Source organism: Alosa pseudoharengus, unplaced genomic scaffold (genome assembly GCF_046254945.1).
Source record: "Alosa pseudoharengus isolate Yale_2024_CS ecotype anadromous, Long Island Sound unplaced genomic scaffold, YU_APseudo_1.1 YU_APseudo_1.1_scf_45, whole genome shotgun sequence".
In the NCBI taxonomy this organism is placed as follows: Eukaryota; Metazoa; Chordata; class Actinopteri; order Clupeiformes; family Clupeidae; genus Alosa; species Alosa pseudoharengus.
In genome coordinates, this window is record NW_027468804.1 from 345,767 (window position 1) to 365,109 (window position 19,343).

At 42.6% G+C, this 19,343-nt stretch overlaps 1 protein-coding gene and 1 long non-coding RNA gene across 2 annotated transcripts; one reads left to right on the forward strand and one right to left on the reverse strand.

Moving 5' to 3' along the window:
* The first annotated feature begins 240 nt into the window (after positions 1-240).
* On the forward strand, positions 241-11,369 carry LOC143103480 (tripartite motif-containing protein 16-like). Its single transcript, XM_076267261.1, has 6 exons — positions 241-654; positions 1,216-1,311; positions 1,803-2,036; positions 2,481-2,652; positions 4,830-4,886; positions 10,855-11,369. The coding sequence occupies exons 1-6, from the start codon at positions 241-243 to the stop codon at positions 11,367-11,369; spliced, it is 1,488 nt and encodes a 495-aa protein (XP_076123376.1).
* A 5,130-nt stretch (positions 11,370-16,499) lies between these two features.
* Positions 16,500-17,773, reverse strand: LOC143103481 (uncharacterized). Its single transcript, XR_012982832.1, has 3 exons — positions 17,734-17,773; positions 16,806-17,075; positions 16,500-16,672 (listed from the first exon to the last, which is right to left on the reverse strand). It is a non-coding gene; the product is annotated as an uncharacterized LOC143103481 (long non-coding RNA).
* Between the last annotated feature and the right edge of the window lie 1,570 nt (positions 17,774-19,343).

The window sequence follows — 19,343 nt, forward strand, 5'->3', positions numbered from 1 at the left end:
TTCTCGAGATATTCACAGAAAACTGTGTCTGCCCTACCCTCCTTTCGGGGGGTGCAGTCCAGCGGGGGGGCTACAGATCAAAACGAAAAACGATGGTTCCATGCTATCCATGTGGGGTTACATGCCCACCAAGTTTCGTCTACCCCGGTCTTTCAGTGTCCCGGGACTCATTGACAGAAATTTGGGCATGCGAAAAAAAAAAAAAAAAAAAAAAAAAAAAAAAAATCTGACTAAACCTATATGACCGCCGCTTCGCTGCGCGGCGGTCATAATAATGTTGTTGCAGAGCTTGTAGAACAGTTCAGGAAGAACAGAATGCACGCTGCCCCTCCTGCTCTATCTACTGCTGGACCTGGAGATGTGGAGTGTGATGTCTGCACTGGGAGAAAACTCAAAGCTGTGAAGTCCTGTTTGGATTGTCTGGTGTCTTACTGTGAAACTCACTTAAAGGTTCACAATGATATTCACCCAGGAAGAAAACACTCAGTGATTGATGCCACAGGCCAGCTACAGAATATGATCTGCTCTGAACATAAGAAAGTTTTAGAAATATTCTGTCGTACTGATCAGAGTTGTATCTGCTATCTGTGCACGATGGACGAACATAAAGGCCATGACACAGTCACAGCTGCTGCAGAATGTAAAAACAAACAGGTGAGCATTGGAGCTACACACATAGCCTATGTCTTACATTTATTTGAAAGATCTGATACACATTTAATGTGTTTGTATAATTACAAGAACATTATACTCCTTAAAGTCTGATTTTCAGCAGACTCTCTCTCTTTTTAAAGAAGACATGAACCAGGAAATTATAACAGGTACAAAGTGCAAAAGCCTAGAAATCTAGACGCAGTGACGCACCCTAGCGGCAGCAAATGTAATTTGCTGTCCAGGCTAGCAAAATGTATCAAATCTGTCAGACATTGACATGCTGTATCAGCTGAATATGATACTGCACAAAAGATCAACAGGCTCTGAGCCACTCTATTTTACAGGCTCTGAGCCACTTGCTTATTGTTTATTGTCAGAGGTTATACTGAAAACAAAATTGAATGCATTGTTAAGACAACTAAAATAACTGACCACCTTACTCCAATACTTTTCAGCTATTTAATATTATATGCATTAAATGTAAAGCATATTGAAATGTGAAATGTTTGAAATGTGCAATATAAATAATGGCCTTAACTACGTCTGCATTTTTATCAACAGAAGCAGGTGGGGCAGACCCAGAGGAGATTCCAGCAGAGAATCCAGGAGAGAGAGAAGGAGCTGCAGGAGCTGAGGAAGGCTGTGGACACTCTCAAGGTGAGTACTGACCAGACGAGAAGACAACAGCTGGTTTCAGCTCTCAAATGTTATAAGTATGGCAGCTTTGTTTATCTGCTATAACTATTGCAGGTATCAGGTTGTTTGCCAGAGAAAACTCCCTTTTTATTCAATTACTTAATGATACAAATGCTGAATTCATGATGAATAATGGACACACATTCAGAACAAACTACTAGTATAGTAGCAGTGTTCTATTAGATTTTACTATAGTAATTGTACTGTTCTATGAGTAAGTAAACTGCAAAGTCTGTGGTATAAATGCTGAATCCTGGAGGATGAGAATTCTAATTTTGCAGTAATAAATTCTAATTCCACCTCCTTGGGCCAGATTGTAGTGTTCCCAGTGAGTAACTGTGACTCTGCTGCCATCTCTACAGCACACAAAGAACCACTGACACCATGAAACACTTTCAGCTTCACCTCCCTCTGTGTGTCTCCTGCCCTCCTCTTTGTGTGTCTCCTAACAGAGCTCTGCACAGACAGCAGTGGAGGACAGTGAGAGGATCTTTACTGAGATGATCCGCTCCATTGAGAGAAGGCGCTCTGAGATGACAGAGCTGATCAGAGCTCAGGAGAAGGCTGAGGTGAGTCGGGCTGAAGGACTCCTGAAGAAACTGGAGCAGGAGATTGCTGAGCTGAAGAGGAGAGATGCTGAACTGGAGCAGCTTTCACACACAGATGATCACATCCATTTTCTCAAGGTAAATTTGATCTGCACTCCTAAAACTGAAATTAAATGTAAATATAAGAAAGAGTATTGAGCTGATTGCTTTCTGTGAAATATATGACATGTCCAAATACCAACAGTGTGGAATACAAATCTGTATGTGAGCTGTATGATGTGTGATGAGGTAACAAATAGATTGTATTGCTTTACATGCAGTATGTACAGTATGTATCTAACATGTACACACACTTCAACATACTAATGCATAATTACACACATTACACTAAACCAACTGATGAACTTCATTATGTCTGCAGCATTTGGGGGAAACAGCCCTGACTGAATATTCAGGAGGCCTGTCTCAACTTTTGTGTTTCTATCTGCTGAATGTTGCCAGTCACTGGTGCTACTTGCAGTACAGTTCCATCCAGCATGACCTTCATAATAAACTGTTCAACTCTTATATTTTTCTCCGTAGAATATTCCATCCTTCAGAGATTCTCCTCGCTCTACATACTTGCCCAGCATAACCTTCAGCCAAAGTTTCTCTTTTGAGGCTGTGAAGGAATCTGTCTCTGCAGTGAAGGTGCAGCTGGAGGAGAAACTGGAAGCCATTTTCAAGCAGGAAGTAGCCAAGATATCTGCAACAGGTTGGACAAATATCTAGAATGGGCACAATCATGAACTTTTACAACACACTGTTATATTCAAACAGTTATGGATTCATTTGACTCTGTATGTTCTGTGTCTCTCAACAGTGGCACAGGGTCACTGTTACATTTCCCAAAAAGTACACACAAAATAATAATATGCAACGCAAGATGTGTGTTGGTTTGTTCTGTTGATCCTGGGTGAATGAGTGTCTCTGTGTTGGTTCCCAGATACTGATCCTGAACTCCCAGTCAGAAGAACAAACAGTAAGGATGTGCCGCCACCATCCAGTAAGTCTTTACTCCAAGGCCGTAGTCATGATGTCAACATTGGGGGGGACCAAATCTGTGGTGGGGTCTGAGGGCCATGTAAAAAATATTATTAAAAATCACAAATAAGTTGTTACAACGTTTTTTCCAACTTGTGTGCCGTCGCCACATTTGATTCCTACGTTTTGCCTGCATGGATGCGCGATCGAGTGCGCATCTAAATAATATGCAAGATGTAACAACAACCATTTCTAAGAGGCCTATAAACAGGGTAATTCCTGGCATTAGTTCTAGCATATGAATGCATTATTTATGTTGTAAGACATGTGAAAGAAATGAATGACAAATGCTTGCACAAATTCATAATTTAAAATAAAACGTTTCACTTTCGCTATCATTGCGAGAATAGGTTACAATATGGAAAATGTTTCAAAGTTCCCTTTGAGTCTGATTGGCTCCAAAAATGTATGGGATTTCCTTAGCCTGTGCTAGACCTTTCCAACAAGTTTTGTGAGAATTGTGAGCTTTTGCGATATTGTTGCCAGCCCTACCTCACCGCAGTAGGGTCAGAAAGGGTTAAAGCGGAGTACAGTAATCAAGGATCTTTGGTAGGGTGCAGCAAATGGAAGCTTTTGATAGCGCACGCCACTAACGAAAAACTAGGGTGACCAGATGTGCTCTTTTTCCAGGACATGTCCTTTTTGAGACCTTACAAATCGTCCAGAATTTTGTTATTCTAGAGCCTCAAACTTGTTTACAGCGAAATTGCATTGCGTTTTTCTCTGTCGTTCACAAATAAGTTGAGGCAGTGTTTTCTCTTATGTCCTCTTTTTCACAAACTAAAAAAAGGACACAATCAGGTCACCCTAGAAAAACGGAAAACCACCAGGTCAAACCACTCAGGGGTGTAGGCTACTCTGGAACCATCACTAGGTCACTAATTTGTGCGTTATTTATGTTTGATTACATTTCAGATGTTGGTGGTTGTTTGTTTCCTGTAGAGTTTTTTTTCTTTATTTATTTTTCTATGTCCGTATATTGGGGGGGACATTTTGGTCATATTTGAATATTGGGGGGGACACGTCCCCCTCAATGTCTATGGTGACTACGGCCCTGCTTTACTCACTGATTCTAACAGCCTCTAAGGCTTTACATTTGGGGTCAAGCAACGGAATGATAGTTTCACTGAATCTTTTCATCTTTAAAACCTTCTTTCAGATGTCAAACCTATAGAGGCATGGGGGTGTGGCTGGGCCCCAGAGTTTAGATGTTTACATGTATCAATAACAGCAAACAAAAGCAGAAGCTGAGATCAGAGATGGAGTTAGAATTCAGCTTTAACAAACAGTAACCTGATCATTTACTCCAAACCACTAGATTACACCAATTACTTCTGCAGTTGTCTTGTGATAATGAACTGATTGAGGTGGGTTAGAACTGAAGGTCCTCTAAACATGCCCCTACCCTCCTAATGAAGATGAGGGCCTCTAAACATGCCCCTACCCTCCTAATGAACCTGAGGACCTCTAAACATGCCCCTACCCTCCTAATGAAGATGAGGGCCTCTAAACATGCCCCTACCCTCCTAATGAACCTGAGGACCTCTAAACATGCCCCTACCCTCCTAATGAAGATGAGGTCCTCTAAACATGCCCCTACCCTCCTAATGAAGATGAGGTCCTCTAAACATGCCCCTACCCTCCTAATGAAGATGAAGGACTCGTCAGTGGGAGGTTGGAGGCCTTTAAGATTTAAGCAGCTGGGGACTCATATGCCACATAACCTTCTTTATTCAATCTCTACTGATGTGATTTGAAAATGTGTGTGCTGTCATCAATATATATTCTTTTCATACTGTAGATGTAACTAAGTTTTATTTGGTAGTGAAGTGATATTTTCTGTTTCAGTGTCTGATGTCCAGGCTGTTTATCCTGAACCAGTGACCAGAGAGGAGCTCTTGCAGTGTAAGTTGGACACACAAACACACATGCACAAAGGTACAAAGGTCTCTAACCACCACCCATCCAACCCAGCCCAGCCCAGATCCCCCCCCCCCCCCCCACCACCACCACACACACACACACACACGCACACTCGCACGCGCACACGCACACACACACACACACACACACACACACACACACACACACACAAAGTAGAATTAAATACTGTACATACACATTTTAACTACTTTATTCATGTCCACAATTCACAATAAATGTACATAAGGACATAAATATTACAGATACAGAACATTGCTAAGGCATGATCCACCAACGATGTCTGATGACAATCTCAAACAGCAGATTTATGGATACACACAACACCTTCTTCTCCATATGGCGACTTCCAATAATGGAGGATATTGAGCAGTATTTGGCAATTTGCTTTGCCCTTGCTTTTGTAAAGCCAACTATCCTGAGACCCCTAATGACAAGCCTATGCACGTGGCCCAGGCTGCCAAAGATAAGTACCAGATATTGACATTTGTAGCCAAGGCCAGTTATTTGCTGTACAAGAGGGTGGTATTTTACTAGCTTTGTTAAGTAAGCCTCCTCTAGACATGAATCAAAACAGCAACCTACTTCCAGGATGAACACATCCCTATCGTGCTCATCAATGATTATAATATCAGGCCTGGTGGCATTTAAATCAGAGAACGCAGACATTGTAGAACACCTGGAAAACATTTGTTGTCTAACAACACAATTTACATGTATTGACACATTTGGAGAAAATAAGGATAAGTGTCCAGATATAATGTCCACAATCCTATCATGCCTGGATACATAAAGACTTTTGTAAAAATGACAGCAATTTAAAATGTGTGACATGGATTCTATGATTTGCTCTTGTCCATGATGTATACACAATGGTGAGTGGGAACGAGGGTACCAGATTGACAGGTTTAACCTTGTTGGGTATACCTGAAGCCTCGCTTTGACTGTAAATATTAGTATGTCTTCATCAATAGATGAATTGTGAAAAATTGTGTGTGAGATGGAGTGATCTGCAAAAGGGATACATGAGAGCTTTCCTTGGAGTTTGAGTCCTCTCCAATGTATCTGGCGCTGCTGGTGTTTGATTGACAGCAGAGACGCGCGACTGTTTCCAGGTGGAAGTGAATAGCGCAGACCGTCTTGCAGTACTGTTGCACTCACAGTGATATTTGTATCCTTAATCATTACTGAATGTGGTGTAACATGTGTGGCATCGACTCCAGACCACTTCAAGTCAACACCAGTCCAGTTGCAGAGATCGTTGAGATCAGGCCAGTCCGATCTGACCCCAAAACCGGGGGCATGGGTGTCGAGTTTGCCGTTCGCTTTCTTACGGAATCCTAGAAAGCTGGGTTCCGATTCTCGGGCGAGGGGGACCTTGCGCTTCCCAAGGTCGAGAAAAAGGGAAGCACGGGCCATTTCTCTTACGGTGCTATCGTCATTGTTCAGCATGCTAAGCAAATGCGACAGCCTAGTGGCGAAGTAAGTCCACTCAAAGTCTGGAACTCCTAGGCCCCCCTCACGTCTGCTGTGATGAATGACTTCGCGGGTTGTGTGACTGTTCAGACCGAGCCATCCTCTCACTGCCTTAACAGTTTTGTTGTTTAAGTCCTGCAAAACTTTTCTTGATATGTGCACATTGGCGAAGAAGTGTTGCACTTTTGATAGAGCTATCTGTCTGATTGCATCTATTTTCATAAGCAGTGGCAAGGGGGATTCGTCAATTTTTTGCAACCTTGTGGTGTATTCAGTAATTATGTCCTGTATTTGTTGGTCCCAGTCGCCAGCAACGTTAAATCTGTGTCCAAGATAAGTGTACGAATCATGTCTGGAATATACTCTTATTATTTTTCCATTGATTTTGAATTGTGGGTCACGGTCAGATTTTGATCCTCTCGTAAAGCACTGCGCATTTAGACTCCTTTACTTCGAGACCCGACCACTCGAGGAAGGTGTCTGTCTTGCGTAGCATGTTATGTATGATGTTCTCCTGACGTGACGACATTTGCACATCGTCAGCGAATGCCTGAGCGGGGTTTGGAGAGATGATTTTGGATGGAGCGCACTGACGCATCTAATCCAGCCACCGGTTAATGGCTAAAATGAAGTTCACTGCGCTCCAAGGGCAACCGGTTTTAATGCCAAGGCGCAAGGGTATTTGATCTGTGAGATGGACTCCGCAAATGACCTGAATATACAAGCTTTTGTACACCTCTTTGATTAAGTCTGTGTACACTTGGGGCAGGTGTATTTCCTCCAGAGCTCTGATCATAATGTTATGTGGGAGCGTTCCAAACGCGTCGCGGAAGTCCAGAAAAACTGAATAAAATTTTGCACTCTCGTGTTTGAAATCATCTATGGCCGTTTTTAAACAGAACACACACACACACACACACACGCACGCACGCACGCACGCACGCACACACACACACAAAGTAGAATTAAATACATACACAAACACACGCACACACACACAAAGTAGAATTAAATACATACACAAACACACACACACACACACACACACACATAGTACATACGTACAGATACACACACATACACTAATGCAGTGTTTCTTACTCCTGTATTGAGTAAAAAAAAATCGCCCATTTAAAATGCTACCTTATCAGATCTAATATTGAACCTTTATTTTGATAGACTTTATTTGTATGTCAGTAATTGTCAGCGACATATACTGTGCAATGTTTATATGACAGGTCATGTTAGACATCATTTTAGCGGTAAATGCAAGTAGGCCACAACCCTGAATATTTGAAGTAGGATATGGATTCACTTAAATTGAGACAAAACGGGACAGAATCCTCAGTGTGCGGTGTTCACTGAATTGCTGGCTCATGAGAGAAAACGCCACATGGAAACAAAGCTCACCTGTCAAAGACAAACCTGTCGTACTTTGAAAGGTGACATCAGGAGTTGAAGACTTCACAAATGTAATGCCAAACATCAGCATGTTCCAAACAAGTAGGCCTACAGGCACTGTGCGTGTACTATCATGTAGCTCAGCGTATACCGCTTGATTGCTAAAAAAATGCATGGGTCACACAGACACACACACACACACACACACAGGCACATACACATGGGTCACGACTTTGTAAACATGGGGAATTGTGGGTCCCAAAACAAGATCAGTTAAGAACCATTGCACTAATGTACTGTATGCAATCACACAAGAAATATGCACACACACACACACACACACACACACACACACACACACACACACACACACACACAGAAGGGACAAACATACACACAGACATATACACACACACACACACACACACACACAGAAGGGACACACACACACATACACAGTCATCACACACACACACACACACACACACACACACACACACACACACACACACACACACACACAGGCATACACACACACACACCCACAGGCACACAGACACATACACACACACACACACAGGGTGCGATTTGTAGGGGGGGATTGGGGGGATTTCCCCCCCTCTGGTCTTGATATCCGCTTAATTATTTGCATCGCCGGGGGAGGACAACATTTATCCCCCTCTGCCCCTCATATTGATTAATGCTACTTCATATAAGTAAAGCGCTGCAACATGAGAACAGTCTAGTAGGCTAGCCTACATAATAATCTGACATCAGAAACGCACCGTCACCGTCAGCACTCATGCTGCTGACACAGTGGCTGCGTGATAAATTAATTAGGCCTTGATCGTGCAGGACATTTCAGAATGTCGACTGTGTAATCCATCATAAATGGCTAGTTTCAATGGAAAAGTTAGCTGGACAAATGAAAGAAAACGAGAAGGATTCAGTGAAGCATATCGTCATATTTTAGAACCTTCAAAATTAGAAAACTGATGCAACTGAGATGGAGGACAACTCCACGTAGAGTAGAACGTAGGCCTTTTGTCCGAAGGAACTTACATTAAATGAGATATTTGCTGAATGTCACAAAAAGTGAATGTCACAAAAAAGAAATTGCTTGGCATCGCTTATTCAATGGCTCTCTACCGAAACACCTGTAGTTTGCGGAGGACGAACGAGAAAGCACTCGTTTGATAAATCAGCCAGTAGGTTAGGCCTAGTAGACAAATAACTTTCAGAAATAATCTGTACTGCAAAAACGAATGTTGGTGGGTATTTAAACTATCTAGCGGGTGTTTTAACAGCTGGAAGAAATAGAAGCTTAATGGTCTTCATGTTCTGGTTCATAAATTATTTTCATAAAACTTCAAGTTGCCCTATAACTTTACTCTTCAAACTCTTCACTGCACTGTAGCCAATTAACTGACAGTATGATAGGCTATTTATTTTCTGTAGGCTACAATAAACACATTTATTTTTTCAACTTTTGCAATATTACGCACTTGGCTACTGAACGCAAATCAGCAGGAGAGAGAATGCACGTAGCCTACGCAGCGTGTAGCGCAATGTGTGCTATTTGGTTACCAACTAACACTGTTAGCCAATTCACTAACTCAAGACTTCAGTGCCATCATATACAACGTTTTTTTACATAACAAATAGAGAAAGGATGGAGGCAGCAAAAGTAGAGGAGTCATTTCAGATGGGGCAAGAACAAGGTGAATTTGTATGCTTGTCAAAACGTAGTCCTACCCTGCATTAGAGGAGCTGATCATCATACCAAGCACACTCGCTGTTTAAAGTCATACACCACGGTAAACTAAAACTAAGATAAAGGTAAATGTTACAAAGGTGGCAAAATTAATATAGGCTATTATTAGCCATGACATTACTAGGCTATGAATCGTTCGTTCATTTTTAAAAAAAATAAAGTTGGGGGGGGGTTACAAACTTATTCAAAATCACCCCCCCCCCTCTAGCCTGGCTAACGTCATACCCTCATCTCAAATGAGACGGGGTCTGGGAACTAGGCATTCATTTTATCGTATTTGAAACGTGGTTTACGAATGCCCAGAGCCGTTTATTGGGCGCTACGAATGTCTATCAAATGCGTCTGTACGTGGCTCATAACGGCTACGGTGTTTCGTCATCGTCTTACTGCCCTCCCTCCGTTCTGTGATTGGTCCCCTAACTGAGGCGAAAATTTGTTCCATGGTATCCAGGCTGCCTTGCAGCGTGAATTAAATCGTGCGCGCAAGGCAGCATGGGAAAACCCAGGCTACCCCCCCTCTGGTTTTTACACAAATCGCACCCTGCACACACACACACGCACACACACGCACAGACACACACACACACACACACACACACACGCACACACACACACACACATAGAAAGGGACAAACATACACACAGGCATATACACACACACACACACACACACACAGAAGGGACAAACACACACACACACACACAGTCACACACACACACACACACACACACACACACACACACACAGGCATACACACACACACAGGCATACACACACACAGGCATACACACACACACACACACACACACAGGCATACATACACACACACACACAGGCATACACACACAGACCAACACACACAGGCACACAGACACACACACACACACACACACACACACACACACACAGTCTCACAGACAGATACACACACACACACACAAACACACACACACACACACACACACACACACACACAGGCACAGGCACACACACACACTCACAGGCACATACACACACACACACACACAGGCACACACACACACACACACACACACACACACACACACAGGCACATACACAAACACAGGCACATACACACACAGACACACACACACCACGCACACACACACACACAAACACACACAAACACACACACAGGCACACACACACACACACAAACAACACATGCACACACCGGCACACACACACACACACACACACACACACTCACACACAAATGCTAGTCTAAGTGTGTCCTGTTCTCTCTTCTCCTCCATCAGACTCCTGTCACTTCACACTGGATCCAAACACAGCACACAGACACCTCCATCTGTCTGAGCGGAACAGGAGGGTGGAGTGCAGAGTTGAGCTCCAGTCATATCCTGATCATCCAGAGAGATTTGATTATTGGCTACAGGTGCTGTGTAGAGAGGGTGTGTCTGGACGCTGCTACTGGGAGGTTGAGTGGAGTGGGTGGGTTAATATAGCAGTCTCATATAAAAGCATCAGCAGGAAAGGAGATGGTGTTGAGTGTTTGTTTGGATTTAATGATCAGTCCTGGAAGCTGGACCTCACCAGCTCCAGCTCCACTTTCGTGCACAATAGTAAAGAGACTGAACTCCCTCTAGTGGCCAGCTCCAGAATAGGAGTGTATGTGGATCACAGGGCAGGAACTCTGGCCTTCTACAGCATCTCTGACACAATGACCCTCCTGCACAGAGTCCATGCCACATTCACTCACACACTCTGCCCTGGATTTTATATAGATGCTGGATCATCATTGAAGCTGTTGTAACCCACACTGTATACAGCAGGACAGAAATTTAAAGAATCCAGATACAGATAGTTGTTATTGCATCCACACACACACACACACACACACATGCACACCCATAAACACATCCCATCTCATTAGCACACATATAAGCCACCACTCACATATAAGGATCTGGCAGCTGCCTCTGAAAACCAAAAGAGCAAAAGCACTCCCTCATCTCTGGACCCCAGCAGATAGTACAGCGTCTGCACCTCTGGACCCCTGCAGATATTACAGCGTCTGCACCTCTGGGCCCCAGCAGATATTACAGCGTCTGCACCTCTGGGCCCCAGCAGATATTACAGCGTCTGCACCTCTGGGCCCCAGCAGATATTACAGCGTCTGCACCTCTGGACCCCAGCAGATATTACAGCGTCTGCACCTCTGGGCCCCAGCAGATATTACAGCGTCTGCACCTCTGGACCCCAGCAGATAGTACAGCGTCTGCACCTCTGGACCCCAGCAGATAGTACAGCGTCTGCACCTCTGGACCCCAGCAGATATTACAGCGTCTGCACCTCTGGGCCCCAGCAGATAGTACAGCGTCTGCACCTCTGGACCCCAGCAGATGTTACAGCGTCTGCACCTCTGGACCCCAGCAGATATTACAGCGTCTGCACCTCTGGGCCTCTGCTGGAACACACGGGTGGTTGCCCCTGTAGCAGTTCTATCAGGAAGACTCGGGAAGCAAGAATAAGGAATACTATATTTAATTGAATGATGCAGAAAGTTTAAATAGATACTCCTTAGCGGATTATTGATATATACAAGACAGTATTAGTATAATAAAGAGTCTTTGGCGTAGGCCCCGTCCTCGGTCCAGGGCTTGGAGCGTTGAGACCCTCACAGATCCTGCCGGATGGATACGGCAGGGGCGGAGCCTACCCCCCGGACAGTAGGACAGGGACCAAACTGGTGGTGGTTGGGGAAGGAGGGAGGAAAATCGAAAGTCGGCACCTGAGAACAGCAAACAGGTATGTGAGTGAAGGTGTTTTAAAGCGTGTGTAAACCGCTGATTGGCTAGGAGGAATGAATGAATGAGTGACGTGGCATTGAGTCTTCCTGACAGAACTAAACGCTGGCGCTTCCATTTATTTCTGAATCTACATGTAATGAAGCCGGAGCGGGTGAGACGGGATGGTGCTGCTCCTTCACCTTCATTGCGTCGTGGGGTTTGTTTTCGAGACGGGTCGGGTGGGCAACCGTTTCGCCGCAGACCCCAAGCGTCCTGCGAGGACAGTCCGGCCCGGTCGACAGCCGCGTAGGGAATAGGGGGTCCGCAGGTATAATGTCTGCAGGTCCCGGGAAACGGGAAAGCTGAGATTATGTATGACAAGAGCACAATAAAAACATGGTGATGTTTGATTATGGGATTTGGAGGGAAAGGTCTCTGACTTGCCAGACTTGACGGAGACTGAGACAGACTTGAATACTCTTCTTTTGGAGCTCAAGAGCTCAACTGCAACTATGAAACTATTTGTCATCTGTCTGGCTCTCTGGGTGAAATCAGCTGTTATAAATACAAATGCTGATGATGCCCCCTTTTAGATTAGGTGGTGGGGCATTGCATGATGTTGACTAGTGAATATTGATGAGCTTGTACTCTGGTTGATGTTTGATGTATGATAAACTTTATACTTACTTACACTTCAATAATCCATGTTTTTTTTTTATAAATCCTTCAAAAGTTGTTTGTTATAAATAAATAAGAAAGGGTCTGGGGGTCAGACATCAGTAGATGATGTGGGAGAGTGTGTGTGTCAGTCTGAAACTAGGATCAAAAGGTCAGATCAGTCCTGGAGTCTGGCCAGCTCTGGCTCCTCATTCAGGCACAGTAATGAAGAGACACATCTCCCTCTAGTGGCCAGATACCAGAATGGGAGTGTGTGTGTGTGTGTGTATGTGTGTGTGACAGAGGACTTGAAAACCAGACAAAATCTGGAAGAATGGTCATTCTTGTTGTGACTGTGATAAGAATGGCTCTGTGTGTGTTTGTGTACAGTATGTGTGCGTGTGTTTGTGTGTGTAAGTATGTGTTTCAGGATGTGGTTGTGTGAAGAGCTTAGGTATCTTCAACAAACAACCAATAGCAAGCTCTGGTGGTGTGGTGGGGTGAGGAGGGGCAGTGGTGTGTGGAGGTGTTTATTCTGGTAAAGTTCCCCGTCAGAGATGGTCTCTGCTCTCTGGCTGAGTTTTCTACTGATTGCCTAGGAAGGTTTTGATCATGAGAAGTATTCATGGCTGAACACTGTAAATATGTTCATTACTAATATGAAAGGTGAGATGCTCACTGGCTGAGTGTAACTGAAATCTGCTTGTTGATTTCCCACGTGTGGAGTTTGTGTTCTATGAAGAATTGTCCTTTTGGTGAACCTTGCTTGAAGGTTTTGAAAGTCCACATTAGTATTTGAAACTGGCCACGATGTTGACAAAAGGTGATGACCCAACCCTTACACAACCTGTTAATGATCCAAACATAAACATTAATGTCACAGAATAGCAATTAGAGTATTCACCACTATAGGCATGAATAAGTCATGTACTGTATACACACACACACACACACACACACATATATATATATATATATATATATATATATATAAACATACAAAGACGTAGACACTAGTATTCTCTTCAGGATGAGTTACGTGATCATGACCCCATGAGCATATGTGAGATTATAAAGACGATAGATTAACAGTAAGGAAGGGCATGTTTGTTCTTTCACATTGGAGACACGTGTTTTCAGGTTACAGTCTGCAGGCAAAGTCTGGAGATTTTTTTCCACGAAATTTTTTGTACCGTTATACAGTAACTTTCTAATAACCACTCAAAATATAATTACATCTTAATTACATCGTCTCTTGTAAACGACGTGAACTGATGTTAGTCCTCACACACTAAAATATATATGCTCATATTCTTTCCATCTCAGAGGTAACACAATACTGCAAAACTGAAACTGCTGTTTAGCTGAAAAATTTTCATAATTTTTGTGCAAGTCCTAACCATGTTGAGTGTTGTTGAAATCCTCCCAGCAGTATTTGAGTGACATGGCTGTTTGCAAAAGCCATTGTATGTAACAAAATATTAATCTGCATTAATCCTAAAGCAGCACCAAAAATTGAGATGCTTGAAATCCTTGTATTCTTCCAAATTGTGCATTTAATTGGCCAGGATTTGAAACGCCTCACTTGCAATATTCATTTTCATCTTGTGAGTGTGTTTTAAGGTTCACTTATGGAATTACAGTACATGTATGTATTAAAGCACAAATGAAGTACATTTTGCTACCTTGGGGCATTGCATGGTTGTCATGGAGACAAGTTGTCCTGGATCAGCTGCAGTCCATCTCCAGGGATGGCACTGGGGAGCCCACGGAGGAGCTGGAGATTAATAACGTTTACAAACGGAAGTTCAGGAGGAGCGTGACGGAATTTGCCACGCCTCCTTCTTCATCTGCCAGGTAACTTATTCTGCAGTCTACCTGCCGAAGCAACAGCATTGGCTTAACTTTGCTCACAACCCACCACCTCCCCTCACGCCTCCAGTCTTCTTTAGGTGAGAATAAAGGGGTATATGACTCTACAATATTGTGTATATATTATTATAACACAATGAAAAGGTTTGTGATAGAAGGTATAGATAGAAATAGAAGCACCATATGCTCTACCCTCAGGCAGTACATGTAAAAGGCCTATTTTAATGGGGCATTTTCTGTACTGCCTGTTATTATTGTGTTGCATGACCGCTGGTATTCTGTCAAGAACCCTGAACTTAAAACAAACAAACTGCACAGGTGTGTCTGGGTGCAGATGCAAATAAACAAACTGCACAGGTGTGTCTGGGTGCAGATACAAATAAACAAACTGCACAGGTGTGTCTGGGTGCAGATACAAGTAAACAAACTGCACAGGTGTGTCTGGCTGCAGATACAAATAAACAAACTGCACAGGTGTGTCTGGGTGCAGATGCAAATGAACTTTGGCCTGGCGCTGCCCACTTAGTGCCTCTATCACACCTGAATGGCTCACTTTACCACTTGTACAGCAATGCACTTGCACCCCGTTATCACCAGGTCATATAGCTGTCAAAAAACACCCAAACAGCAAATATCAGGGAATTGGTTTTGAGTTTCAAAAGGCAAATCTAAGTTCATTCTGTTTTCTCTTCTCCTCCATCAGACTCCTGTCACTTCACACTGTTTCCACACACAGCACACAGACACCTCCATCTGTCTGTTATCTGTCTGGCTCTCTGGGGGAAATCAGCAGTTATAATGCTGATGATGCCCACGACTTCTCCAGACCACAAAACTGCCATGACTGGGCATTACAGCATTATTTTTTTATATATGTAAATCTGCCAGACGCCTACTTGTCTTGGCCTTTTTTCTGTAATGGGCAATGAGTATTTTCTTTACGTGTGTCCGACTATATTCAGACTTGAGTTCACAGAGTGAAATCATTTGTATTATACCTGACAGAAAATACTCATGACACGAAACTAAATATACACACTAAAATTCACATATCATGAATATAACCTTACTCTTGACTTATGCCTGGCTCATACAGTACAGCTCATTTTACGCCTTGCTCTGCAGACTTTGAGGTACATACAGTAGTACAACATATCTCCACTAGATGGCAGCACCATTACAGCTGATATCCAACTATGAATAGCTGCCCTGCGCCCGTCTGCCCATGCATTTTGTCACTTTTGAATCGGTGGCTTTACATGAATGCTTCCCGAATTCCGATAGGCCTAACCTACTTTTTTCAATTATCTAGTTTGAGGGGAAAGTAGGCTATTTTAGAGTTTAATTTCCTTTCCTTTCATATTTGAGATGTTTTCACTTTTCCTTATCCATGGGAAACTCACTGCATGACTTTTTGTTTTTGGGAGAAAAAAAAATTAAACCCTATTTTAGGGGAGCTTTGGGGTCCCTGATTATAGATCAACAATAAAATTTGCCCCCCCCACCCCCCCTAATCAGATATTAGTATGTTGCTTTGAGGCAACACTGTGCGTTAAAGGTAAAGAAATGTCAAGGTTTTCTAGAATAAGTAATATTAGTCAAACAAGGAAACTACACAATGTTATTCATTTTTTTTAACAATTTTAATCAATCCAGTGAACAAATAACACATTACAAACATATTGACTATTAGAGAACAACTGGCCAACATTAAAAATAGCCATAATAAATCTATTTATGAGGTGACATTTCATCTGGTCCCTCTTCGCCTGCTCGCACTTCAGTCATACACCCTTTCCTAAACAGAGGAATAAGGAAACATAATTTTAACCACTTACATTGATACAAACAGTTATATTTGCTTTTATACACACATACGTACAGTATATGAACATACAATTGACCTCTGAACTTTCAAGTATCTTACGCACCTGATTCAGAGATCTGACTTGTTTATTCTGTGTGGAACTTCAGGAAGCAGTTGCGATTGGTAGTAGATAGATAGATAGATAGATAGATACTTTATTGATCCTCAAGGGGAAATTCAAGAAACAGTAAAGCATAGATGGACATTGCATTTCCGTCACATAGCTTTTGGTGTACCATTACACCCTGGTACCCTGCATCGCCCCTTTTCTCCGGTCATAATGCATTTTCCTCTTCTTCCTCAGTCTCAGACTCATATTGAGGCTGATTTTCTTCTGAACAAAAGAAAAGGAAGTACATGTTAGAAACACACAATTCTGCACTCACCCATATGCATGCACAGACACCCACACACAAGCACGCGCACGCACACACACACACGCGCACGCCCATGCGCACACTCACATACACTCGCACACACACACACACGCGCACACACACACACACATTTCCAAATGACCCCTTACTGACCCCTGAGCTAAAAAGTGTCCCTTAAACCTGACTCATTGACAAATTCCTCCTGGCCGTCCTCACTGTCACTCTCAAGCTGTCATCACTGTAATTATTATTTAATAAATATTAATAAATTATTAAATATTAATCTTTATATTAATAATATTCATATTTATATTGCATAATATAATACATTGGAATTTTAATTAAAAAAACATTGATTATGGTCATTTAACCATACATAAACATCTCCAGACTTATACATACCAATGCATTATATGGCCGGAATAAATTTGGACTAACTGCACAGTGTTGCCTTGAGGCAACGCAGGAAAAAATACAGTTTTCACATATAAATAAACACAAAATAGGCATCCAATCGATCAAATAAGCTTCTCTGGATTCTCATGCACATCCACATATTTTTTTTGGTGTTATGTTATTCAATTTAAATATGATAAAAGGTGAAAATATTCTTACCAATTTGTGCCTTGTGTCCCATGCGGCTTGACTTCCTGAAATGACTGCTCCTCCCCCAAACAAAAGCTCACACCCACTTCAAATCATCATTTTATTGGACGGAGAGGTGTCTAGTGTTACTACATGAAAAAAATCTGACATATTCTTTTAAAGTGCCAGTGTGGGGATTAAAAATGTATTTTGTTGCCTCAAAGCCACGGTATGCAGTAGAGGGTTAATATTAAACAAAACAATCCCTGTCAGTTCCATGCAGTTTTCAACAGCAATCAAGAAGAGAGGTCATGTCATGGATTTTTGTGGATGTTTCTTCTTCTACATATGCATGTTTAGTCATCTAGTTCAAATGATATTCAGCTTTATTGTCAATGCACAAATTAAATACCAGTAGTCTAAAACAAAATGCCGTTTTACCCAGTGGTGCAAATAACTGACATGTCTAAAAGGGCCTTCATGAAATGCGTTGCGAGACTGTTCATACACATTTTAACGGGCAAAGTTGAAGAGCTACTGTCCGTTATTGTTTGTGCAAATAATATGCTGATTCATGTTCCCTTGCATTTTGCAACCATGAGGTCCATGGTTAAGCTCAATCTTTTGACGCAATCTTTTGATTTTCACCCAGCCTAGTCCATGGTAGGCGCCCGATAGAAATATTGTTTAATTTTGCGATTGAGATATCCACGCACTGGCGCCCCCCCTGCGACGTGTTCGCCCCCCGGTTTTAGAGCTATTCTAAATGCAAAAATGCATAGAGGGAGTTATGACAAAACCGTGACTGTTAACAAACTATAAGCTAAGGTAGGCCCTATGCTAGGCCTATTACACAACACAAATTGTCACTAGGCTATGCTGGCGACCCAAATAAAATCTCCTTTGGAACCAATGGCTTACACATTACAGTATCAAGCTGCCACCTCTTGGCGAAAAGTTAAAAGTTTTGCATATCAGTAGTAGCCTAATACATTTCACGTAGCTGTGAATCACGGAAAGGGCGAATGAAGTGGACACTTCTAAATGGAACCCAACCCACTGTACAGTAGCTCAAGGTCTGTGGCTAAAGCAGCCATAATGAAAGCGTTGTCATTGTTTGGATACTTCACACACACGTGTTTTTTAATCGCATAGACTACAACTACCAAGCTGGAATCAAAGCACATCGACTCCCCTCTCACACCCTAAACACGCACTTCGAACAAACAAAAAGCGCCTCAGTCTCACGGAATAGCCATAGGCAAAACTGTATCTGACCGGTGTACTGTGGTACTAAATCATCCATCGCAAAGAATGATTTTTGTAGCACGTGCAACAAATATGTGTAGGTACAGCCCTGCCCTGAATACATCTCAACGTGCGCTCTAAAACATCTGGTTTAAATGGAGATGTAGATCATCACGGGTGCGTTAATAAATCTACATTGCGGCGAGTTGACACAAATTATTCACTTTGACGAATTTATGTAGTTTCACTTTGAGCCATGCTCTTCCTTACTTGATTCACCTTTGAAAATAGAGGATTGAAGTAGCCTATATGGGTGTTTGGGAATGAACAGATGCTTTTTGAGACCTTGAGCAGAAATGTGGTGGCGGTGTTTAGGGTGCATCATAGACAGG